This window comes from Schistocerca nitens, chromosome 5, assembly GCF_023898315.1.
Source record: "Schistocerca nitens isolate TAMUIC-IGC-003100 chromosome 5, iqSchNite1.1, whole genome shotgun sequence".
In the NCBI taxonomy this organism is placed as follows: Eukaryota; Metazoa; Arthropoda; class Insecta; order Orthoptera; family Acrididae; genus Schistocerca; species Schistocerca nitens.
In genome coordinates, this window is record NC_064618.1 from 541,481,477 (window position 1) to 541,507,642 (window position 26,166).

The 26,166-nt window shown below is 43.2% G+C and overlaps 1 protein-coding gene across 1 annotated transcript in view; it reads right to left on the reverse strand.

Moving 5' to 3' along the window:
* Positions 1 to 26,166, reverse strand: part of LOC126259553 (glutamate receptor 1-like) — a 412,783-nt gene that overhangs the window by 23,015 nt on the left and 363,602 nt on the right. Inside the window, exons 13-14 of the mRNA XM_049956438.1 lie at positions 25,292 to 25,803; positions 9,429 to 9,627 (exon numbers count right to left, since the gene is read on the reverse strand). Coding sequence (XP_049812395.1) covers positions 9,429 to 9,627; positions 25,292 to 25,803 — 711 coding nt within the window. The remainder of the gene's footprint in view (positions 1 to 9,428; positions 9,628 to 25,291; positions 25,804 to 26,166) is intronic.

A 26,166-nucleotide genomic window follows, 5' to 3' on the forward strand; every position in this document is an offset into this window, starting at 1 on the left:
CTAGATTATGACCCATAAATGTTTGATACTATTCATGTCGGGCGCTCTGGGCGGCCAAATCATTCGCTCGAATTGTCCAGAATGTTCTTGGAACCAATCGCGTAGAACTGTGGCCCAAACAATGGAGTACTGTCACGCTTACAAATTGCATCTTTGTTAGGTAACATGAAGTCCATGAATGACTGCATCTGATCTCCAAGTAGCCAAATATAACTATTTCCAGTCAATGGTCGGTTTAGTTGGACAAGAGGACCCAGTTCATTCCATGTAAACATAGTCCACACTATAATGGAGCCACCACCAGCTTCTGCAGTTTCTTGTTGATAGCTTGGGCCAATGGCTTCGTGGGGTCTGCGTCACACTCGAAACCTTCCATCAGCTCCTGTCAACTGAAATCGGGGCTCATCTGACCAGGCCACGGTTGTCCAGTCGTCTAGGGTCCAACCCTTATGGTTGCGAGCCAAGGAGAGGCGCTGAAGGTGACGTCATGGTGTTAGAAAAGGCACTTGCGTCGTTCGTCTGCTGCCGTAACCCATTAACGCTAAATTTCGCCACTCTCTCCTAAAGGATACGTTCGTCGCACGTCCCACTGATTTCTGCGGTTATTTCGCGTAATGTTGCTCGTCTGTTACCACTGACGACTCTATGCAAACGCCGCTGTTCTCGATCGTTAAGTAATGGGCATCGGCTATTGCGTTTTCCGTGATGAGAGGTAATGCATCAAATCTGGTATTCCCGGCACACTCATCACACTACGGATCTCGGAATGTTGTATTCCCTAACGATTTCCGAAATGGAATGCCCCATGCATCTGTCTCGAACTACTGTTCCGCGTTCAAAGTCTCGGCCATAATCACGTCGAAAACGTTTCAGTGAATCATCTGAGTACAAATGCCAGTACGCCAATGCACTGCTCTTTTACACCTTGTGTACGCGATACTAGAGCCATCTGTATATATTCATATCGCTATCGCATGAGTGTTGTCATCTCAGTGTAAACAATAGGTTAATACGTGCAGTTCGCCTCAAAACCTTTACAAACAACAATTCAAGCAGTTAAATTTAGTTCCAAAAGCATGAAAATAAATTATTTCCCTTATGAAGTTTGTGCCGAACAACCGCCGCAAATTGTACTCATAAACATAGCACTGTTAATGGATAAATCTTAATGTGACCCTTACACGGTTATAAAAATGTGTTATCACATTTTCAGTCTATAGAAAGCGTTAATAAACAACAAATGCAATATAAATATAATCGACGTTACTTGTTATGAACTTGTCTCAGAATAAGAGACTGACAAAGCGGCCAGGCAACGCCGAATACGTCTGGAACAATCACAGTGAAGTCCAGAGAGCAAATCCATGAACATAGCGAAATAGTATTTGTAAGCACAAGTTCCAAAATCACAACATTGTCCAGGCTGAAGTCCTGGACCACAGCTAGTAAGTTAGCGTAATCGCAAAACACCAAAGTAATGCAAGCCAGAACTCAACGAGAGAGGAGGAGAGTGAAAGTGATCCGTGGCCTGAGCTTTAGTGTAACACTCTTGGTTTTTATTCTTATTTTTATTTATTTATTTTTCGAGCCTTCAATCTTCTGACTGGTTTAATGCGGCCGCCGCCACGAATCTCTCTCCTGCGCTATCCTCTTCATCTTAGAGTAGCGCTTGCACCCTACGTCCTCCATTATTTGTCGGATGTATTCCAGTCTTGTCTTCTCCTATAGTTCTCACCCCTACAGCTCCCTCTAGTGGCATGGACGTTATTCCCTGATGTCTTAACACATTACCTGTCGTCCTGTTCCTTCTTCTTGCCACTGTTTCACATACGTTCCTTGCTGCGCTGATTCTGCGGAGAACTCCTTCATTCCTTGTCTTATTTTCCACGTAATTATCACCATTATTGTGTTGCGCAACATCTCAAACGTCTCGATTCTCTTCTGTTTCAGGAAGGGTTAGATCAGGGACACCAACCTAAAAGTGAATAACACCCTCTTACGCCAAGATGGCGGCAGCGACTCGTCGTCGCATCAACTTCACAAGTCACGGCAAGAGCTGGGGACTCATTCGACCGTCGCCCACAGCTCATGGGGATTAATTGGAGCTCAGACCAAGTGTCGAACATCTCGCTCAACTGCGTCTCAAGGTTACTTGATAGAAATTACATTAGTGAACCTAAGGAGGTCCGTTGAGTGCTCCTCAGACCATTCTAGAATTCGGAAACGCGGGTTGGTGTCACTGTTTTGCTGACGAGTATGATGCTGCACATCATCGGGCAGGCTGTTCCTGTATTGTTAACATGTAAGAGACAGTGGCAGACCCACCAAAGACGTCGTTTCATACCGTGTCAACATCCTCCACATGAAGATATGTGCCTGAACGCTGCCCTGTTGGCAAGCGGATTAAATCACGTGTGATGGATTTTGAGGTACACGTATGCTATAGGAGAATAAGAACGCGTGCCGCGACTCATCACTTCAGGTGAATATTTACCGTGCTTCGATCGTAATTGTGGTTTTCGTATGGATATGTTCTGGGACTTGCGGTGAGCAGAGGCTCCTGCAACTTATGGAGAGGAAGTGGCTGTGGATGGCACAAATTCTCACCTGATGCTGTTCTCCAGCATTGAATGGGCGAGTAATTTACTGTACTGTGGCGCGTATATCCGATGTTACAATCCACCGTAGCCGATGCCGACCCCAGTTACCAACACGTTGTTGGCCACAGCAGTAAAGTCTGGTGGCGGCAGTTTTCTCCTAATCGGGGTACCATTGTAGCCTTTGAGAAGGTGGCCCGTGAAAAGCACAGAGCCTCTACTAGGTCGAAGATGGAGTGTCCGTTGCATCAGACAAGCACGGTCAGGCCGTTATCTAATTCACTGCTACTGCACATCTTGCGAACTCTGGCATGCTTTTACGAAATGGCACGCTGTACTGTACCATTTCTCCGTGTCTAGAAGAGCGCTCTCTCTTCAACACCTGTGTCTAATCTAAATGATTGTTAGAGTGTGCCTAATGGGTTCTGTCGCTGTCTTCTCTACCTGGACACGCTCTGGATGGTAAATATTTCCACCTTTTCAGTAAGCGGCTAATTTAAACCTTTAGGATTCAGTCGAGATACTAAAACGTTAATCTGCGAATCCTTTGTAGAACGAAAACTCGTCGGTCTATGGTGGAATGTTGCAGGGTGCAATTTAACTATTCTTCTGTAGCTCCCGCACAATAGCCGTACTTAAAAGGCATGGCAAGGCAGCTGAGAAGCACTAAAACGTTAATCTGCGAATCCTTTGTAGAACGAAAACTCGTCGGTCTATGGTGGAATGTTGCAGGGTGCAATTTAACTATTCTTCTGTAGCTCCCGCACAATAGCCGTACTAAAAAGGCAAGGCAAGGCAACTGAGAAGCACCTTCAGTCAACAACTTAACTCTCGCTCACTGCCTGCTACAACAGGAAGCACAATGCAAGACACCCACACCGAGACAATAGTAACAGAAACACTTTCCGCAACAGTATTCATGAATGTGACCTTTATGTACGCCCAAAATCAGCCGAATAAACGTCGGGACTGAGTCATAAGGAACGGGATTAAAGAGAGCCTTAGTATGGTCCCGGATAGTCGAGGAGCTTACGTTTTAAGAGAGCTTGGATTAACATCACGTTTATCTGTGGTGGCAGACTGACAGCTTGCACACGAATCGATGACGTAGGAGTACGGTGTCTGCGTCATGCTGAAATGTTATTCACATGAAAGATAGAGGGAAATGTCTTCTTACCTTCTCCTGCACGTGCTGGCCCACTAGCGATTCATCCTTTCTACGGATTGCAGCGCGTTTCCCCACAGTTCTTAGTTACCGGACATCGTGCTGTAAGGCTGTCATTCCAATGGTGTGACCAGCAGGCTAAGCAGATGTAAAACCTTGCAATCTTGTAGGCTTCTGGAATGAAGCTTTTAGGCAAAGACAATATAAAACTTTGCCAGATGGGGGTCAGAAAGCCGGACGTTTATAATTTACTCAGACAATGTTAGTGGTTTGCTTGTTGCACCACATCTCAGATCCATGTTAAAAATTCTTACGTGTTGCAAGCCGACATCTCAGACCACTACCAGAAATTTGAATACGTCTTCGTTTTGCAAGTAGAAACAGTCCTACAGAAAATCAGCTACACTGTCATTTTACAGCACTTCAGAGGCGTGAAGTAGAGGTGGCCATTGGCGCTGACAACGCACAGTAATGAACAATCATGATTGCGGTTGCTACTTTGTCTAATACTGACATGGAGAGACCGTGGCTGTGTACATTTAATGTAGGTTGATTCTTACAAAGAAGAAGGCAACAACCAGCCACTATTAATAATGCTATTTGTTTAAGTAAATAGCGCCGTAACTGGTTTCGAACTGACAAGTTCATAATCAGACGGCTGTTAACAAGATTCATAATTTGCACTTAACATAATCGTCAGTTTTCTCCCTACAGTGGGAGAATAAAAATCGAAAACTGACGATTATGTAAATTGCATCTTGTGAATCTTGTGAACGGCCGTCTGATGATCAACTTGTCAGTTGGAAACCGGTTACTTAAATAAATGGCATTATTAATAGTGGCTGGTTGCTGTCTTCTTCTTTGTAAGAATCAACCTACATGATTGCGGTTGCTTTACGGTCTTGTACACCATAAAACTTTTTATTTTAATTTCTAAATAACTAAATTTTCTTTATATAGGGTGGGGCAAACAAACGGGACCTGCAGAACAGAGTTCCATGATAGAAAGAAGCCGGCCGAAGTGGCCGCGCGGTTCTGGCGCTGCAGTCTGGAACCGCGAGACCGCTACGGTCGCAGGTTCGAATCCTGCCTCGGGCATGGATGTGTGTGATGTCCTTAGGTTAGTTAGGTTTAACTAGTTCTAAGTTCTAGGGGACTAATGACCTCAGCAGTTGAGTCCCATAGTGCTCAGAGCCATTTGAACCATTTTTGATAGAAAGAAAAACAACAGAGGAAAGGAAATACAGTACTAACCCGACTACTGCAAATGTTAAAAGTGACTACCATTCTTTTCTTGGCACTTTTGGTCCCTGGTCAGCAAGTTGAAGAAGGCAAATCGAAGCTGGACCGCAGCAATTACTGCAGTCTCATCCGACATGTTCTGCTTCAGTTCTTGGACTGTGAGGGTTGCTGCGATAGGCCTTAGACTTGAGGGCTCCCTACACAAAGTAATCGCACACCGACAGATCAGGTGGCGTGGGTGGCCACCTAGGGTCGCGACCATACTCACCTTTACTGACAACTCTGTCAGGCGTGAAGATTGGCTCCAAAGTTCGGCCGGCTGTATGGGCAGTTGCTCCTCCATGTTGGAAGTAACTGTATCTATTTTCCTCCTCCGTTAATGCTGACATACATGGTTTCAAAATGTTAGCAACGTAACAAAAAAAAATGGTTCTGAGCACTATGGGACTTAACATCTGTGGTCATCAGTCCCCTAGAACTTAGAACTACCTAAACCTAACTAACCTAAGGACATCACACACATCCATGCCCGAGGCAGGATTCGAACCTGCGACCGTAGCAGTCACGCGGCTCCGGACTGCGCTCCTAGAACCGCTAGACCACCGCGGCCGGCAGCAACGTAACAAGCAGAAGTCAGCGTCCAATGAAAGAAGAAGGACCAGCAATGCGGCGCGCATAAATTCCACACCGAACCCCAACCTTCTGATCATGCAATGATGTTTCACGGAAGTTAAGCGGATTCTCCGCTGCCCAGAACCTGTGATTCTGTGAGTTGATATAACCACTCAGGTGAAACCCGGCTTCATCAGACGTAAAGAACAGATCCATGTCCAAATCATTCATTGTCATCTCAGTGAGCAGCGACTCACGGAACTGGAGGCGCTGAGGAGCGTCTACTGGTTTCAGTGCTCGAACAACAGATGCTCGGTAGGGAAGCAGGTGCAGGTCCAGGTGGAGTATTCGTCCGCAGGATCTACGTGATGTGCCAGTCTCTTGCGACAGGTGTCGGGTTGATTTGGTAGAACTCTGAAGCTTTTTTTAGTTAACTGAAGCCACATTTTCTGGTATGCGGGCACGTTTCTCATTTTTTTTTTTTTTTGGCTTGTTGGAAACAGATTCTGTCTGATGTCACTTTCGTACTAAGCATTGAATTTCACTTTTTGCTGGCTCTTGACACTATTAAACTTCTCAGAAAACAAATGATCATCCGTTTCCACGACTTTTTTGTCACGTACCTTTCCACAACGAACACTGGTTGCTCCACTGTGAGCACCGTCGACCCCTTTGCACTGCTCCACACACACACACAGACAGATAGAGATACCGTACTAAGCTCTGAGCGATGTGGATCATGTGGCGGGTGTGCACGTGGTGCGCGCTTCATGGGATGTGGTTATCCGCATACATTCACATACAATCGTACCCACTCGTCCGGTCCACTTTTAATTGCCCACCCTGTATATGGCTATCGGTTTCAACCGCATCTATAGTGCATACAGTTTTTATTGCAGTATCTTGTCAGCTCACTAAATCACACATTGCCATAGGTCATTACTAAGGTATTCAAGAGCTGCTAAATTTTTTCCTATTAGAATTTTCATCATATACACAAGAATCAGTAGATACCTACCCAGTACATTACAGTATGTTATAGTGTCTGTGAAACAGTGTATGAAATCAGTATGAATTACGAGGGTTGACTGAAAAGTAATGCCTTCACCTTCGAATTGGTATGCGGCAGGTACTGGCTTGTTTCGTAGCTTCTTCTCTACAGCTCCAGTTGGCGGGAAGCCTTAACATTGAACGGTTGTGTTGTTACAGTGTTAAGTATGGAACCCTGCGCAGACGGTCGGTCAATGCGATTTAAGCAAAGTGCAGTCATTGAATTCCTGACACCAGAAGGTGTCACCTCAAAGGAGATTCATCGGAGAATGAAAGCAGTTTATGGTGGTTGTGTGGATGTGAGTACTGTGCGTCGTTGGGCGAGTAAGTTCAAAGATGTTGAGGTGGGAGCATCTGACCTGCGTGACAAACAAAGAGTTGGACGTCCTGTGACAGCAACCACCGAGTTTCACAAGCAAAATCTTGACAGATTGATTCAGGACGATCGTCGTACCACTCAGAGAGAAACTGCAAGTACAATCAGCGTTTCACAAGAACGTGTGGGTCACATTATTGCTTTGTTTGGCTATTGGAAGATCTGTTCAAATGGTTCAAATGGCTCTAAGCACTATGGGACTTAACATCTGAGGTCATCAGTCCCCTAGACGTAGAGCTACACATTCATGCCCGAGACAGGACTCGAACTTGGAACCGTAGCAGCCACGTTGTTCCGGACTGAAGCGGCTAGAATAGTTCGACCACAGCAGCCGTCGGATTATCTGTGTACGTTGGGAACCCCGGATGCTGACTCCTGAAATGAAAGCGCACAGACTTGAAATTTAACACCGTCTGACTTCCATTTGTTCCCGATAATTAAACGCGATCTGCGGGGACATCATTATGCTTCTGATGAAGACGTTGAGAGAACTGTGAGATTGTGTTTGCTGAAACAGAGTGTCGACTTCTTCCTTGACGGCTTGAGAAAACTTGTTCATCGTTGGCAGACATGTATCCAATTGGCTGGGGATTATGTGGAAAAGTGAATATTGGTAATTAAAGGTCAGATTCTAAGGATTATTTCTGCGTTTGATTTATTAAAATATTCCCATCCAAACCCAACTAACGAAGGTGCAGGCATTACTTTTCGTACATATTTTTCTTTCCTTATTCGTAAATGAAATATGAGATAGTTTGAATGATAACTCTCATGTAAATGATCAGTATGTACTACTATAAACACTGTTCAACCTGTAACAATCATTAATATTCTTGTATCGGAAAAAGATGTCACTGACGTGATCCATACAGCAAGCGAACATCTAAATAAGTAATTGACCAACATACTAGATGTGTTTGACAGAGGTAACGGTGGAAGTTCGTGCAACTGTTGCCGTCGATCCCGTCGTCACCGTTTACAACGGCGTAGGTACACTAAACATGTGGAGCAAGTCATAGATTATTCTCTGTATACACGTAAACGATACATTTTCACATAATGTAAATTAAAAATAGTTCCCCTCCCCCAATTCTGGCCGAGTTTTTAGGCTGATTTCCCTTGGATAGACGGCAAATGCCGAAACTGGAAATCCCTTTCCAAATACACTATATGATCAAAAATATCCGGACACTTATTAGTAGACATTAATATGGGGCGCTTCCACTCTTCGCCTTTATGACGTCTTGAACGCTTGGGCCACTTTCAGTGAGGAGACTAAATGTCTGTCGAGGAATGACAACCTATTCCTCCTCAAGAGCCAAAACCAGAGAAGGTAATGATGTTGGACTCTAGAGTCTGGAGCGAATGCTATGTTGTAACTCATCCAAAAGATGTTCCACTCCATTCAGGTCCGGACTGCGGGCAGGTCAGTCTATTTTAGGAATGTTATTGTCCACAAACAATTGTCTCACGATGCTGCTTTATGACGAGGTTGCGTGTCATGCTGGTACACACATCGCCCCCAAAATGTTCTCCACTTCGCAAAAAAACACAGTACTGTAAAAGGTGTTCATATGCTTTAACGTTTTTGTAAGAACAACGCGGTGGAAATGTCACGAAAACACCCCCAGCCACCTCCGCCGCACTTCACTGCAGACACTGCAAATGCTGGAAGGTAACGTCTTCCAGGCATTCGCCGAACCCAAACCGTTCCATTGGACCGTCACAGGATATAACGTGACTCACCACCCCAAATCACTCGTTTCCAATCGCCTACTGTGGGGCGTCGCTCTTAACACCTCTTCAAGCTTCGCTTAACGTTGACCCCATTTTTGAGCACTCACTACTTATAGTCACTGTGCTGGCCTGATTTCATGCCATTTTTATAACAACCTTCGGCAATGCTCGACAGTCCTTGTCCATCACTACATAAGGTCTGCCCGGTCTTGCTTTAGCTGTGTTTGCTCCTTCACGTTTCCACTTCATATTTACATCACTAACCGTCGACTTTGGCTGCTATAGAAACGTTGAAATGTCCCTGACGAATTTGTAACACAGGTGATTTCGAATGACTAGTTCACTGAGCTTTCCTCACCGTCACTGTTGTTACTTCTCTACTGAAAACATCTCCACCCCCCCCCCCCCCTTTCCTTATAAAATGGCTGGTCCGTCCCTCGTGAAATGTAGCATTCAATTCCGCATTACATATTTCAATTGGAACTCCCTCTGCCCCACCACCAGATCACTTCGTATCTGGCTTAACCGGACTTTACAGTGGACAATAAATTTACCAGCCTGCTCTACCTTCAAAGGTGTAGATTAAAAGATACAGATTTACACACGAATAATAAAAGTAATGATAGCAGAGAACCATCATCCAGCTTACCCTGAAGAAGTCCCAAGTGGATCCGTGGTAGAGCGTCCCGTACTCGACCTCCGTCTGTGAGGCCAGGTCCTCAGGGCTGTTGATGGGCGCCACCATGCGCTCCACCGTGAGGAAGGCCGCCAGGTTGGCCGTGTAGGATGAGATGAGTATCAGCGTGAAGAACCACCACACGCTGCCGACGATGCGGCCAGAGATAGACCTGTCGAGTGCCAGGGTCCGTCACAAAAGCCGCGGACACACGTGTGGGGCGTTGACCCGTCTTTACGAGGCCTACAGTGCTACGACTTCATATCTGTACGTCCATCTTTCTGCACTCTGTGCCGTTGCTGAATATGTTCGCAAGGAGAAATTCACAACCGTAACATTAGAACAAAGAAAAATTCCATCCTTCGTTTGGTCATTTACATCACATTTAAAAAAAGCAGAACTGTTCGATAAATTGCAATGTAAAATTGGTTGCTATTAAGGAACTCTGTGGTAACTTCTACATTCACTTTAGTTTCTAATTCTGAAGATTTTGTCATTAATTGCCGAAAGACCATGCTACATGTAGAGTTTAGGACTGTAGGTCAACTAACTGTCTTGCCTATATTAGTGTCATGTATTATTGATAAAAACCTATCTCATTGTCAGTGATCGATTGTGATCTATTGATTTGTTTGGATCTCAAGATAACTCGAAGATTCTCAGATAGCTTCAAACAAGAGCTTCTTTCCCTACTGAAAACATAGATGATGATTGCTTAAGGCAGTAGTTGCAGTGTTTTACCAAAACGTTGAAAGAGCTGTGCAACTACAGTGTAGAGGTAAGATGCAGCTGTACATGTAGAATGCCTAGTACTGTTCGCCCTGTCACTCTTTCATTAGCGTCACCAGAACATTGTGACCACCTACCTATTAGCCGGAATGTCCACTTTTGGCACGGATAATAGCAGCGACACGACGCGGCATGGAAGTAGTGAGGCCTTGGTAGATCTTCAGAGGACGTTGGTATCACATCTACACACACACACAAGTCATCTAATGCCCGTAAATTCCGAGGAGGGGGCGATAGCCTCTGACTACACTTTCAATCACATCCCAAATGTTTTCTATCGGGTTCACATCTGGCGAGTTGGCGGGCCAGCACATCAGTTGGAACTCGCCACTGTGTTCTTCGAACCGCTACCTAACACTCTTGGTCTTGTGACATGGCGCATTATCTTAATGAAAAAATGTCACTCCCGTTGAGAAACACGATCGTCATCAAAGATTGTACGTGGTCTGCAACCAATGTACGATACTCCTCGGCCGTCATAGTGCCTTGCACGAGCTCTGGTGGACCCAACATTGGCTCATGCATGGGCCATCGGCTGCAGGGGGCATCGTTAGGAGTGGTCGGTGCATTGTGTGTTCAGACACACTTTTACTCTGCCCAGTATTAAAATCTGATGTTTAGGTCCGCCTCAGTTCGTAGCCTGTCCTTTTTTACCAATTTGTCCAGCCTACGACGTCCGACATCTGTAATGAGGGTTGGCCGCCCAACCCCATGGCCTCTGGCTGTGGTTTCACCAAGGTTTCTCCACGTGCTGAAGACACTCGAGCACCCGACAAGTCGCGCTGTTTTCGAAAAGCTCGTGCTGAGCCTCCGGGCCATCACAATCTGTCCTCGCTCAAACTCAGATAGATCGCGCATCTTATTCATTCTACACGTGACCAGCACTCTCACTGAAACTACACGCACCATGCGTGTGTCTGACTAGCAGTCATTCCTCGCCAGGTAACACTGCTGTCACCTGGATGGGTTTCCAGGGTTATTTTCTTTCAGAGTTATTTGCTTTAGCATTTAGCTCAAACTCAGACAGATCACGCAGCTTACCCTGTGGACAGCACGCTCACTGATACTACATGCACCGTGCGTGTGTCTGATTAGCAGTCATTCCTTGCCAGATAACGCTGCTGTCACCTGGATGGGTTTCCAAGGTTATTTTCTTTCAGAGTTCTTTGCTTTAGCATTTATATAAATCAACTTTATTTTACTTTGAGATCGTTTGAAAGTACTTGTTTCAGTATAACGGTATGTTCCGAACCGTATCTCATGACTCGAATTGTTGTCGCTGATCCAGAATTGTCATCACGGTGGTCTTTCCGAACAAGTGAGTCAAATAATAAAAGGTGATATAGTGTATAGATTCAAGAACTGTAATAAAACTTTAATAGGCCGACCTCTGTGGCTTAGAGGTCATGGATCAACTACCACTTTGGATGTCGGAGTAAGCTCTAAATGTGCCTCGTCTATGTGTGTCATATATACTGTCAAGAACTGACAGCAAGAAATCGAGTGAAATAGGAAAATAAAATGTGTGGTGAGTACATATAAAGGTGCTTAAGATTACTGCATCGCAGTGCTGGCTGTTTAGCCGAGCAGCCATATACAAAGTTTGTTATTTGTTCGTATTTGCTCCGAGCGCGCCGCTTAAGCACACAACTAGCCATTAAAATGGCTACACCAAGAAGAAATGCAGATGATAAACGGGTATTCATTGGACAAATATATTATACTAGAACTGACATGTGATTACATTTTCACGCAATTTTGGTGCATAGATCCCGAGACATCAGTACCCAGAACGATCACCTCTGGCCGTAATAACGGCTTTGATACGCTTGGGCATTGAGTCAAACAGAGTTTGGATGGTGTGTAGAGGTACAGCTGCCCATGCAGCTTCAACACGATACCACAGTTCATCAAGAGTAGTGACTGGCGTATTGTGACGAGCCAGTTGCTCGGCCACCATTGACCAGACGTTTTCAATTGGTGAGAGATCTGGAGAATGTGCTGGCCAGGACAGCAGTCGAACATTTTCTGTATCCAGAAGGGCCCGTACAGGACCTGCAACATGCGGTCGTGCATTATCCTACTGAAATGGAGGGTTTCGTAGGGATCGAATGAAGGATAGAGGCACGGGTCGTAACACATCCACTGTTCAAAGTGCCGTCAATGCGAACAAGAGGCGACCGAGACGTGTAACCAATGGCATCCCATACCATCACGCCGGGTGATACGCCAGTATGACGATGACGAATACACGCTTCCAATGTGCGGTCACCGAGATGTCGCCAAACACGGATGCGACCATCATGATGCTGTAAACAGAACCTGGATTCATCCGAAAAATTGACGTTTTGCCATTCGTGCACCCAGGTTCGTCGTTGAGTACACCATCGCAGGCGCTTCTGTCTGTGATGCAGCGTCAAGGGTAACCGCAGCCATGGCCTCCGAGCTGACAGACCATGCTGCTGCAAACGTCGTCGAACTGTTCGTGCAGATGGTTGTTGTCTTGCAGACGTCCCCATTTGTTGACTCAGGGATCGAGACGTGGCTGCACGATCCGTTTCAGCCATGCGGATAAGATGCCTGTCATCTCGACTGCTAGTGATCGAGGCCGTTGGGATCCAGCACGGCTTTCCGTATTACCCTCCTAAACCCACCGATTCCATAATCTGCTAAGAGTCATTGGATCTCGACCAATGTGAGCAGCAATGTCGCGATACGATAAACCGCAATCGCGATAGGCTACAATACGACCTTTATCAATGTCGGAAACGTGATGGGACGTATTTCTTCTCCTTACACGAGGCGTCACAACAATGTTTCACCAGGCAACGCCGGTTAACTTCTGTTTGTCTATGAGAAATCGGTTGGAAACTTTCCTCATGTCAGCACGTTGTAGGTGTCGCCACCTGCGCCAACCTTGTGTGAATGCTCTGAAAAGCTAATCATTTGCATATGACAGCATCTTCTTCCTGTCAGTTAAATTTCGCGTCTGTAGCACGTCATCTTTGTTGTGTAGCAATTTTAGTGCCAGTAGTGTATTTTAAAATTTACGTGCGTCCAAACATCTCTGTAAATGTGCATCCTGCATTAAATTACTTGTATATGCCTTCAAGTATATTGCTATAAAATACTTCTGGCCTGACCAATAATGACCTGAACAGCCCTTAATTATTTCAGTTTTCGTTTATGGAATGTGCTAACTCCGAATAGATAATTTTCCAAAGAGGAAAATTATGTTATTTGCTGTTTGAATATAAGCTCGATGACCAGATACTGGATTAATGGAAGGATAAGAAAAAGGGGCTGAAGCATCGTTGGATATTCGTAGAAGGTAGTTAATATTTCACGTATTGTGTGCAAAAGTTTCTTTAGGGAAGGAAGATTATGGGTTGACCTACTATTAACAATAAGGTGCGACAGAAATCACGGAATGGTAGTTGAGTTTCGTCAGATTATTTGTGTAATTCTAACGACATTCTTATTACCAGAATTACTTTCAAATGGAGGTTTTGTCGACGAAAAATCACGGTATTGAGTGTCAGCAAGAAACAGGGCAACGCAAAAAGCGAGACCGTATCTATAGGTCAGGGAAAGCAATCCAAGAAGAACATTTTAATGACGGAAACGAAACAACTTGAATTTGTTTTATGGGAGCTAGTAATTCATATTACTAGCTGCTTAAAAATACTCCTTGTAAATGATATTTCTTTCTATTTATCCATTCATCCAATATGACTTCAGATTAGCAATTGTATTTTGCAGCGAACGCTCAATATTACCCGTTCCACCACTGAAGGGCGAAGTCAGTCTGAAACACAAGCAGTGAACGTTGGAGACCAGGAAATCCCAACGTGCTGACCTGTGATGAGTGGCTGTGCAGTAATGAAAGCAATATCAGACAATAACTGAAAGAGCCGCGAAGACCACCCGAACCATTGGATACCACAATAAAACGATATGAAGAGGTTCCAAATTCAGTAGGAAGCCAGATAAAGGAAATGAAATTAAAAAAAAGAACACCTCGTGGTGATCGCTTACCTTAGGTCAAGGGCATCAGTGATCGAGTAAGCAAGGTATTTCGCTGTGGAGGCATCAAACATAACAAGGTTATCGTCAGGAGTGCCCCAGGGAAGTGTGACGGGACAGCTGCTGTTCTCTATACACATAAATGACTTGGTGGATAGGGTAGGCAGCAATCTGCGGTTGTTTGCCGATGATGCTGTGGTGTACGGTAAGACGTCACAGTTGAGTGACTGTAGAAAGATACGAGCTAGACAGATTTTCTAGTTTGTGTGATGAATGGCGGCTAGCTCTAAATGTAAGTTAATGCGGAAGGGTAGGAAGAACAAACCTGTAAAATTCGGATACAGTATCAGTAGTGTCCTGCCTGCCGCAGTGAAATCATTTAAATATCTGGGCGTAACGTTGCAAAGCGATACGAAATGGAACGAACGTGTGAGAACTGTGGTAGGGAAGGCGAATGGTCGACTTCGGTTTTTGGGAGAATTTTAGGAAAGAGTGGGTCAAATGTATAGGAGACTACATGTAGGACGCTGGTGAGACGTGTTCTTGAGTACAGCTAGAGTGGGACTGAAGAAACACAGCAACGCAATTCAGAGGCGGGCTGCTAGATTTTTTAGTGGTAGGTTCGAACAACACGTGAGTGTTTCGCACATGCTTCGAGACTCAAATGGGAATCCCTGGAGGGAAGGCGACTTCCTTTTCGGGGAACACTACTGAGAATCGGCATTTGAAGCTGACTGCCGAACGGTTCTACTGCCGCCAACATACATTACGCATAGGATCGCGAAGGTAAGACACGAGAAAGTAGGGCTCATACGGAGTGTAGATAGTCGTTTTTCCCTCGCTCTATTTGCGAGTGGAACAGGGGAGGGAATGACTAATAGTGGTACTTGATACCCACCGTCACGCACCGTACGGAAGCTTACGGAGTATCTATGTAGATGTAAATGTACATGTAGATGAAGACGTATGAGCTCAATTATACTGTGCCTCAGAACATTCCTGAAGCATAGTCTTCATCCTGCAGCATTTCTTTATCTTCAAGCTTCCTCTTGTAATTCCTTTTAGCACTTCTTGACACTTTGGTAACTTGAAGAGCGAATCATTCAGCTCCATGCACCTGTAGTCTGTCACACGAAAGCAGTTGATCTTCCATATTAGAGCCACATTTTATGCCTAAATTTCTCAGGACTTCCATCCTTCCTATCACTCCATCATTGAAACGTATCACTGCATCTAGTACACCAACTTTTAAGGTACTTAGTCCTACAAAAACATCCTTGGGTAATATTTCCCACATGCAATTCGTATTCTGAGTGCCATCATGAAGACATTTACTAAGCAAAACAGGGTCACTCAGGTCTCTGAAAATTGCTTTTATTTTATTCATAACAGGCTCAGGAAGAGAATGCTTATGTTGGTATATTTGACCACTTTCTTTTGCTTTTTGGAAACCACACCACGATGTGCTCCTGTAGGGGAAAGTCCGTGAACAGGCTGGTCATTTGTAGACAACTTATGAAAGTAGATGGCCCATACAGCTTTTCTCATTGCTGTAACATCATTCAGAGGTGCACTTCATCTAATGGAAAGTCCATAATAACTCTGAAGAAGGTCTATTTCAGTTTATGTCAATCTGCCTCGGCCAGACAGAGATTTTCCATCAGATAGAAACTTTCCTTTCAGTTCTCATCGTAGCCTCTTCAATCTAGCACCCATCCTCTTTTGCACATGTCCTGAACACTCCAGTTTTGTTACCAAGGTATCACTGTAAACATTGAAGTCATTAATTGTATTGAAAGCTTTAGAGTCCTTATCGCCTAAGTACTTCTTATATCTAACAACATAAACGGGCACCGACCTCTGAAATATTTTTTAGAGCTCCATCACACTCCATACCTCCACTGTGACCATCATAATTGGTAGAACACTGATGTTCAATATGTCCTTCAGTGTTACCAAAGCAGGTGTGGCAGTACTTAGACAAGCACTCAACATCAACAACTTTTCCATTCTCGAGAGAAGTAGCACTTACAACACCACTCAAGGAACGATGTCCTCGACGTTGCCATTTCCCAGCAAGTGCAACAGCAATGTCTCTGATTCCACTAGTATTTATAGTTTCTTCTACTGTATCTTTCATAGATGATTTAGACACAACCGTCAAGGCACCTAAAAGTATTTTTATGTACTTGGCTAACCTACTGGGAGGAGGAGGAAGGTCCATCAAACCACAAAACGTCTGAGCAGCCTTTTATCCTTTTCCTATTGCACGCATAGCATACACTAACTTCAAATTCACATCATATGAACTATGCACAATGTTCGAAGTCATTTTCGAGGTAGATTTATTGCAGGATCTACACAGAACAACTAATTTTGGCTCTAAACCCTTCCTGCTACTTCGTTGTTCAGTTATTTCCAGACAGCCTACACCATCATATTGTTTACATTTAGCCACTTCCTTTATCAAATAAGGCACGATGCCCACATCATCAACAACAAATCCACTACAAACAGCGTCATTGTTAATATAAAAATTTGAATCACCAGGAGGCGTGCCATCTGGGAGCTCCCTTCTTGAAGAACTGATACATAGGTTACTTTCAAGAGTGTGGCTTGCTTTGTTTGTGAACTGGTTACCACGAAATTTCCTTTTATTGAATTTCTTGATGCGTGGCATAGTTCGTATTTCGCGCACACTAAAGGATATGTACTTCCACAAATACATGTTGCACTTGGGCCACAAACATTCAGTAACACGCGAACAAACTGCTTCAGCGAAACAAAGGTAAATGCTAGCAAAGATAACCATTTACAGACACTAGAAAAGTTGGCTGTTACCAACATAAACAATGTTTCATATGTATAATTGCTGGAAACAGAAAGTTCGCGGTTCTTTTCGAAATAATACTAGCTTCTGTAACAGAAATAAAGGGGGCGTTGCGGCATAAATGACTGTAGCTTTAAAATTTGCTACATATAGGTAATTTTTCGTTTGAAACCCTATAATGTAACTATCAATGTAATCAGGACAGACTATAGAATTTTTTAAATTAAAAAAAATTCGATTTTTCCACCATTTATAAGTACCATATATCCGTAACTGGGGCAACTGTAAGTCCTTTAGCACCCTAGCTCCTGCGTAGTAGAACATGAGCGATTTTAATCATACAATTAAGGCTTTCACGACCGGATGGTACTGTTGTTGATAATTCTTCCGGGTTATATGGCCGTGGTCCATGGAATACTTCTATTCCTAACGTTTCGTCCAATACTACGTTGGACATCCTCAGAGGTATGGCTGGTCCTGTTGAGTCCTGCCGACTGACGAGTCGGGCGTCAGAGAGCAGCCTAAATACTGAGGAAAGTGGGCGTGGTCTAGCTTGCACATAGTAGCAGAGAGAAAACTAGTCAAAGATAATATGTAACTATCGATAATAGTCCGTCATAGATAAAAATCACTTATCGATTCTGTAATGCCACTGTCCATATCTCGCTTAATTTCAAGGCCTCTTCTTTTCTATTAAAATTATCTTCATGTTTATAAATTTCAATAGCCTCCCTATACAGTCGTGGATAATAGTTCGTGGTAGCACTTAAATCTGTAGTTTCAGAAAACTTTACATGGTCACCGGACTGAAGTGCATGTTCCGCAACGGCCGATTTATCTATTTTACCCAGCCGGCAAAGACTTTTATGCTCCTTTGCCCTCGTATTCACACTTCTTTTCGTAGTACCAATATAGACCTTGCCACAGGTACACGGAATTTTATACACACCACTAGATGATAATGGTGGCCTTCTATCTGTAACAGAACTAAGTATTTGTCCTATTTTTCTGGTAGGTTTGAATACCGGTTTCACTTTATGTTTCAGCAAAATTTTGCCGATTCGATCTGTAATCCTACTAATGAAAGCTAAAGACACCGTGTTCTTCCATTGCTGTGTACCATCCTTGTCCTTTGGCCTGCTGTAATTAGATCTTAAAACTCTATTAATTTCTTTGTTTGAGTACCCATTCTTTTCGAAAGCCTGTTTCAGGTGAATCAGTTCCGTATCCAGATATTCCGGCGTACAAATCCGTTTTGCCCTGTCCACTAAACTTTTGATTACACCTCTTTTTTGTTGTGGGTGATGATTGGAGTTCTTAAGTAAGTATCTATCAGTATGTGTGCTCTCCCGAAACACTTTGTTTTAGACTGCCATCGGTCTGTCTCATGACTAACACATCGAGAAACGAAATAGCCTGGTCTTTTTCCACTTCAATGGTAAACTGAATTTTAGGGTATATGCTATTAAGATAATCAAAAATTCGTCTAAGGATTTTTTACCGTGTGTCCAAACCACGAATGTGTCGTCTACATAACGATACCTACAACATGGTTTCTTATTTTCTTTATTCAATGCTAATGGTAAAATTTTTCCATGTAAAAATTGTCAATCGCAGGGCTCAACGGGTTACCCATGCCAACACCGTCCACTTGCTCATAAAACTCCTCATCCCACTGAAACTGACTAGATGTGAGACAGTGTCTAAACAGAGCGGTCAAATCTATAGGGAAAACTTCCGTTATGTAAACCATAACTTCATTAACCCGAATCATAGTAAACAGAGATACAATATCAAAACTGACCAAAATGTTTTCAGGAGCCAAGGTCAGACCTTCAATTTTCTCAATAAAATGACGTGAATCCCTCACATAAGAATCAGTATTACCAATGTGTGGTTGTAGAAGAGTAGCATAAACCCTAAAATTCAGTTTACCATTGAAGTGGAAAAAGACCAGGCTATTTCGTTTCTCGATGTGTTAGTCATGAGACAGACCGATGGCAGTCTAAAACAAAGTGTTTCGGAAGAGCACACATACTGATAGATACTTACTTAAGAACACCAATCATCACCCACAACAAAAAAGAGGTGTAATCAAAAGTTTAGTGGACAGGGCAAAGCGGATTTGTACGCCGGAATATCTGGATACGGAACTGATTCACCTGAAACAGGCTTTCGAAAAGAATGGGTACTCAAACAAAGAAATTAATAGAGTTTTAAGATCTAATTACAGCAGGCCAAAGGACAAGGATGGTACACAGCAATGGAAGAACACGGTGTCTTTAGCTTTCATTAGTAGGATTACAGATCGAATCGGCAAAATTTTGCTGAAACATAAAGTGAAACCGGTATTCAAACCTACCAGAAAAATAGGACAAATACTTAGTTCTGTTACAGATAGAAGGCCACCATTATCATCTAGTGGTGTGTATAAAATTCCGTGTACCTGTGGCAAGGTCTATATTGGTACTACGAAAAGAAGTGTGAATACGAGGGCAAAGGAGCATAAAAGTCTTTGCCGGCTGGGTAAAATAGATAAATCGGCCGTTGCGGAACATGCACTTCAGTCCGGTGACCATGTAAAGTTTTCTGAAACTACAGATTTAAGTGCTACCACGAACTATTATCCACGACTGTATAGGGAGGCTATTGAAATTTATAAACATGAAGATAATTTTAATAGAAAAGAAGAGGCCTTGAAATTAAGCGAGATATGGACAGTGGCGTTACAGAATCGATAAGTGATTTTTATCTATGACGGACTATTATCGATAGTTATATATTATCTTTGACTAGTTTTCTCTCTGCTACTATGTGCAAGCTAGACCACGTCCCATGAGCGATTTGTTTGGTCGATGCAAAATAACATATCAGCAACAGCGGAGCACCAACGCGGTTGTGGGCAGGCTATAACTTTCAAGAAACACGAGCACTGGCAAGACAGCCGTGGTTGCGCACGCGAAAAATAAGAGAAGCTGTCGAAATCTTGAAACAACCAGACAGCATCAACAGGAAGACGGCTACAGGCTCCCGTCGTTGTGGTATGATGGGTCGTGTGTGATCTCACTGGACACTGCCGAGAACGACCAGACAGCCTATGCACAACTGGCGCTGTCTTGCCGCCACTACCCCCAGGAAAACACGGCCCCCAAAAGCTTTTGGCTGATTCTTATCGAGCTACAAGCTGTCTGCCGTTATACCAGAGACGGCCGAGAAGTCGCCATGCATGTATAGCATTCGTTCGCGTGCAGTTCTCTCTCGCTTGAGGGCACGCTCCTCTCACTACCACATCTCGCTGCCTGAGCGGGACGAGGGGAAAGAGGGGAAAACTGCGAACGCGTCGCGTTAGATGGCAATGCAGACGCTCAAGGAATATTGAACAGGTTTCATATAGATTGGTTTTGTACTTTTCAAAAACATAGATCGCAAACAAAACCAGTTTTGACTGTTATTTAATTATTTTTGGTTCGCTGAAGACATAAATTTATACCGCGTAAAAAGTAACAGCATATGTTCAAACCCAAATAGTTTCGCGGGTACTATCAGATATACCAAAACAAAAAATCGGTTTTAAACAAGAAGAAAGCTAAAAAAAGGCAAGTTAGAAAAAAAGTAAACATGAAATTGATTCATGATGTTAAAAGTAATGAAGCAAAGTAGATGTATAGTACTATTATTACAATTACACTATTAATAAAACCGAAACAAAAAGTAATTATTACAATTACACTATTAATAAAACCGGAACAAAAAGTTGGACATTGGTGAAACAGGAGAGCTATTGGAGGCAACATAAATACAATGTTATTCTAAATAATAGACCCATTTTCAAAACTTCGTATTTATTCAAGTACAAATCCAAAATTAAAATTCTTTATATCAATGGAAAGAGGAAATTTCAAACCTTTTTTTCATAACGTTTGATACCAATTCAATCAATTTAATAATTTGTAATTAATTAGTTCTTAATAATTACTCAATAATTAGAAATGTGATGAATGTTCCCTGTGGCCACCGTTGGCTGCACGGCAAACATCGACGCGGTAGCGAAACTCGTCCCACACATGCGAAAGTGTATTTGCTGTTGCTGAGTGCGCGGGAGCAGTGATCGGGTTCCGCAGATCATTCAGAGTGGCTGGTAGACGCGGGACGTAAGCAGCTTCCTTCACATAACCCCATAAGAAATAGTTGCAGGGTGCGAAATCAGATTTCTGTGGCCAGAAGTGCAGAGCCAGGTCCTCAAGTCCCCTGCGACCGATTCAGCGCTGAGGAAAGAAGTCATTCATAAAGTCCCATACTTCACGGTGCCAATGGGGGCGGAGCTCCATCCTGTTGGAAAATGAAGTCCTGGCAATCTTCCATAACTTGAGGGAACAGTTATTGTTCCAACATGTCCAGGTACACGATTCCCGTTACAGTTCTTTCCGCAAAGAACCTTGTACGGGATACGGCATAGAACATTTGTACACACTTGTGTACATTAATGATCTCTCATCAGTTACACTGCCAGAAGCAGAGTTCGTTTTGTTTGCAGATGACACAAGTATTGCAATAAATAGTATGTCAAGTGTAGTTCTAGAAAGATCTGCTAATGATATTTTCATGGATATTAATAAATGGTTTAAAGCCAACTCACTGACATTAAACTTCGAAAAGACTCACTATATGCAATTCAGAACCTGTAAGAGGTTTCCACCCAGCATATGCATAAAATACGAAGAAGAGCAGATAGAAGAGGTTGACAGTCTTAAATTCCTGGGATTACAACTTGATAATAAATTCGGTTGGGAAGAGCACACCACAGAACTGCAGAAACGCCTTAACAAATCTGTATTTGCAATTCGAGTGTTAGCAGACATAGGCGACATAAAAATGAAAAAGCTTGCATACTTTGCCTACTTTCATTCCATAATGTCATATGGTATAATATTTTGGGGTAACTCTTCGAGTCAAACAAAAGTTTTCAGAGTCCAAAAGCGTGTAATACGTATTATTTGTGGAGTAAATTCACGGACGTCCTGTAGAAACCTCTTCAAAGAACTGGGTATACTAACTACTGCCTCTCACTATATTTACTCATTAATGAAATTTGTCCTAAATAATATATCTCTTTTTCCAGCAAACAGCTCAGTTCATATATACAATACCAGGAACAAAAATGATCTGCACAAGGACTTAAAAGCACTTACTTTAGTTCAAAAAAGGGGTCCACTACTCAGGAACACTCATCTTCAATAATTTGCCAGTAAACATAAAAAATTTAGTTACAAATAAAGATCAGTTTAAAAGGAGCCTGAAAGACTTACTAGTGGCCAACTCCTACTCCATTGACGAATTTTTTAATAGACACAAATGATGTATTGTATATATTCATACTATTAGTATTGTTATTTCAGCTTAAAAAAATTAAAATAAATAAATAAATAAATTGACATGTTCCACATCCACGAGGATCTCCTCAGCACGGATCTATGGAACGAAAAACTAATCTAATCTAATCTAAACACGTTGATCTTCGGTGAGTCTCTTTCATGTTGGAATGGTGAATGTGGATTTTCCAAACCCCATATGCGAACACTGTGTCTGTCGGCTTTTCCACTAAGGTGGAACGTCTCTTCATCGCTAAAAATTATACGCTATAGAAATGGTGTTATCCGCCATCTTTGCTATCAAATAATCACAAAATTCGGGACGCTTCTCTTTTTCACTGGAGTTGGGAGCTTGCACAAGCTGTAATCGGTAGGGCTTGTACAGCAAACGCCGTCTCAGAACTTTCCATACAGTTGGTTGTGTGTATTCCAAGATCTCGATTGGCTCTATTGGTAGACTTACTGGGACTGCGCACAAAACTTTCTTGAATCCGTCGGACATTATCCTCTGACACACGCAGTCGGCATGTGCGTTTTCCTATGCACACACTCCCAGTCTGTTCAAATTGCTTAAACCAACGGCTAATGCTTTTGCGAGTTGGTGGTTGATACGGAATTTGCTGCAGTTTATGACTCACTTTTCGTGGCCTCAAGAACGCAGAAAACCATGTGCTCCACTGCCGCCATCTCATTCACAACTGACAGTGAAACGGAATGACGGCCCTATTGCCGCGTGAATCTTACCGGCCGCTTCTGAAACCATTACCGCCTGCCCGCCGCTGCCCGCCAAAAACTTTGAAACTTCCTCTTTTCATTGATATAAAATTTGTTCATTTTGCATCTGTACTTGAATACATACGAATGTTTGAAAATGGGTCCATCATTTAGAATAACCCTCTATTGATACTATGGCGAGAAACGGCCAGAAAGAAAATGGAGAGGGAAACAAACCAAAAAGTATTACAGAAAATAAAGGGGAGCAGAAGTCTGATAGAGAGCATTGATAGTATGGCGAGAAACGGCCGGAAAGAAAGTGGATGGAGAGAGAAACAAACCAAAAAATATTACAGAACATAAAGGGGAGCAGAAGTCTGATTAGAGAGAGAAGGAGTTGGAAATGTGTAGCTCAAAGTTTTACATACAACACCTTTCTAATAAATGTATTTGAAAGTATGAGGGTGTAAGACGTGTATATTTCTATTGTCAAACCACAATTTATGAAAGATGTTTATATTTTATTAATAGGATTAAGTAGGAATAATTAATACTTGTTATGTTGGAAATAACTGAGGTTGGAGGGAATGTCTGCACCAAAGTATTGTTGGCAGGAGAGACCGCACATTGATATAATTTTAAAAAGAGCGGGAGAGACCGCGTATGGATACATTTTAAGAAAAGAGAGGGAAAGACTGTGCATTGATACATTTTGTAATGGTAGCAGGGATTGTCTGCACAAGAAAGCATTGTTGGCGGGGGAGACAGCACTTTAGCGTTCGTAGGAAGTCAGTAGTAAGCGAGAAGTGAAGCGAGTCGGTAGCAGGACTGAAGCGAGAGGTTGAGAGGAGCGGTGTGCCTGCCAGCCACCAGCTATGACTTAGAAGAGGTTATTAACAGATGTACAGAGACATCAGCTGACTATTATCATAAGAGGAATTAATATTATTGAATTATTTTTTTGAGAAACTCAAGACTACTGAAGGTATGTTTGCGCAATGCTAGTTGCAAGATTATTGTAAAACTATGTCCTATTTGAACGTTTGTAAAATTATTTCATTCAGAATATAATTAATTTTTGCCAGCAATACTGGTTCAAATGGCTCTGAGCACTATGGGACTTAACTTCTGAGGTCATCAGTCCCCTAGAACTTAGAACTAATCAAACCTAACTAACCTAAGGACATCACACACATCCATGCCCGAGGCAGGATTCGAACCTGCGACCATAGCGGCCGCGCGGTTCCAGACTGTAGAGCCTAGAACCGCTCGGTCACTAAAGGCCGGCGCCAGCAATATTGCATTACTGATTATAATCCATCTCAAAAAACCATCAACGTAAAACTTTGCAAAATTTTATTGTTGCCAAGAAAAAGTTTAACTATGAATTACGTAACTTCAGTCAAATTAATTAAAGAATAACGTCAGCTTTGCTGTTAAAGAATAACATCAGCTTTGGTAATAAATACAGCCACTTATTATGAAAGCCCACCAGCAGCTAATAGAGTATAGTAAAACAGAGTAAGTATATTAATGTCGCAGTTCGATGTAGCAGTCAGATGGCGATCCAGTAACAGTAAAAAAGGTAAGTTTCAGGTAAGGAACAGTTTTTGGTTATTACAGGTAACTACTAAGGGCCACGACGACGACACATTCTATGTTTCGTCGAAATAATCGGAAAATAACTTTTAATAAGCAGCATTTAAATTTGTATGCGAAGATTGAGAAAGAGAATTTCAAAAGGGAAGATTTCATTTGTTATTATTAAGCAAGAGATAGAAATCCTAAGGGAAGGTTTCATAGGTTATTGTAGAAGGGAAGGTTGCGTAACAAAAGAGATTTAGAGGAGACGGAAAGGTTTCAAGGAAAAAAAAAAAAACGAAGGGATGCCCAGTAAAAGTATAGTTTGTGAACACCAAAACAAGAAAAGCTTAAAAAATTGTGGGGATACACAGAGTAGGCAGTGGCTGAGTAGAATGGTTACTTTCAGAAGATGAAACCTCTAGGAAATTAATGAGCGAATGAATGAGTCGAAACATAAGTGGGCAGGCAAGCACACTGTCTGACGGGGCAGAATGTGTCTCCATACTTGCCGTTGGACAATTCACCTGGGCGTGATGTCACAGCCCTGCTGCATGAACGCTCCTAGGGCGAACCACAGGCTGTTGAGAATGCTGAAGTCGTTGGTGAGCGCGCTGCAGTCGGTCGTCTTGCCACTGCCGCCTCCACCGCCGCCACCACCGCCGCCCCCGCCGCCACCCCCGCCGCCCCCGCTGCCTAGCGGGCCGATGCCCAGGGCAGCGACGCCGCCTCCGGGCGTCCCGACGCCCACGATGGCCAGCCCGGCCGTCTCGTCGAACGGCGGCTGCGGCAGGCGCCACTCGTACGGCGAGAAGCGCGACACGATGAACAGCACGATGCTGACGCCCACGTACGAGAAGATGACGCACACCCAGATCTCCTTGCTGAGCGGGTTCAGGAAGCTGAACACTCCCGGTTTCTGCTTCATCGGCTTCTTGATCATGATGCTGATGCCCAGAGACATGAACGGCTTACTGAAGTCGATCACTCGTTCCCGTTCGGATGTGATCGTCATCGACGCGATGGCGATATCTGCTTCCTTGGGAATAAAATTTCATCGTAATTAGTACTGGCAGAGAGATGAGAAATGTCTCAGTTCGCAAGCATAGTCATTTTAGTATTCATACTTCAAACATTTGGAAAAGCTCAGTGTGCATCGCAAAAAATACTATTTGGAAACTGTCGTGACACATGTGCCTTCGTAGGCTTTCCGGCGTAATAAGTCTTGAAAGTCTCTTCGGGTTTGCTGCCGGATCCTAAAATCAACTTGACTCGATATTTCGGCGATCCAGATGGTCGCCATCTTAAGGTTCAAAATGGTTCAAATGGCTCTGAGCACTATGAGACTTAACTTCTGAGGTCATCAGTCTCCTAGAACTTAGAACTACTTAAACCTAACTAA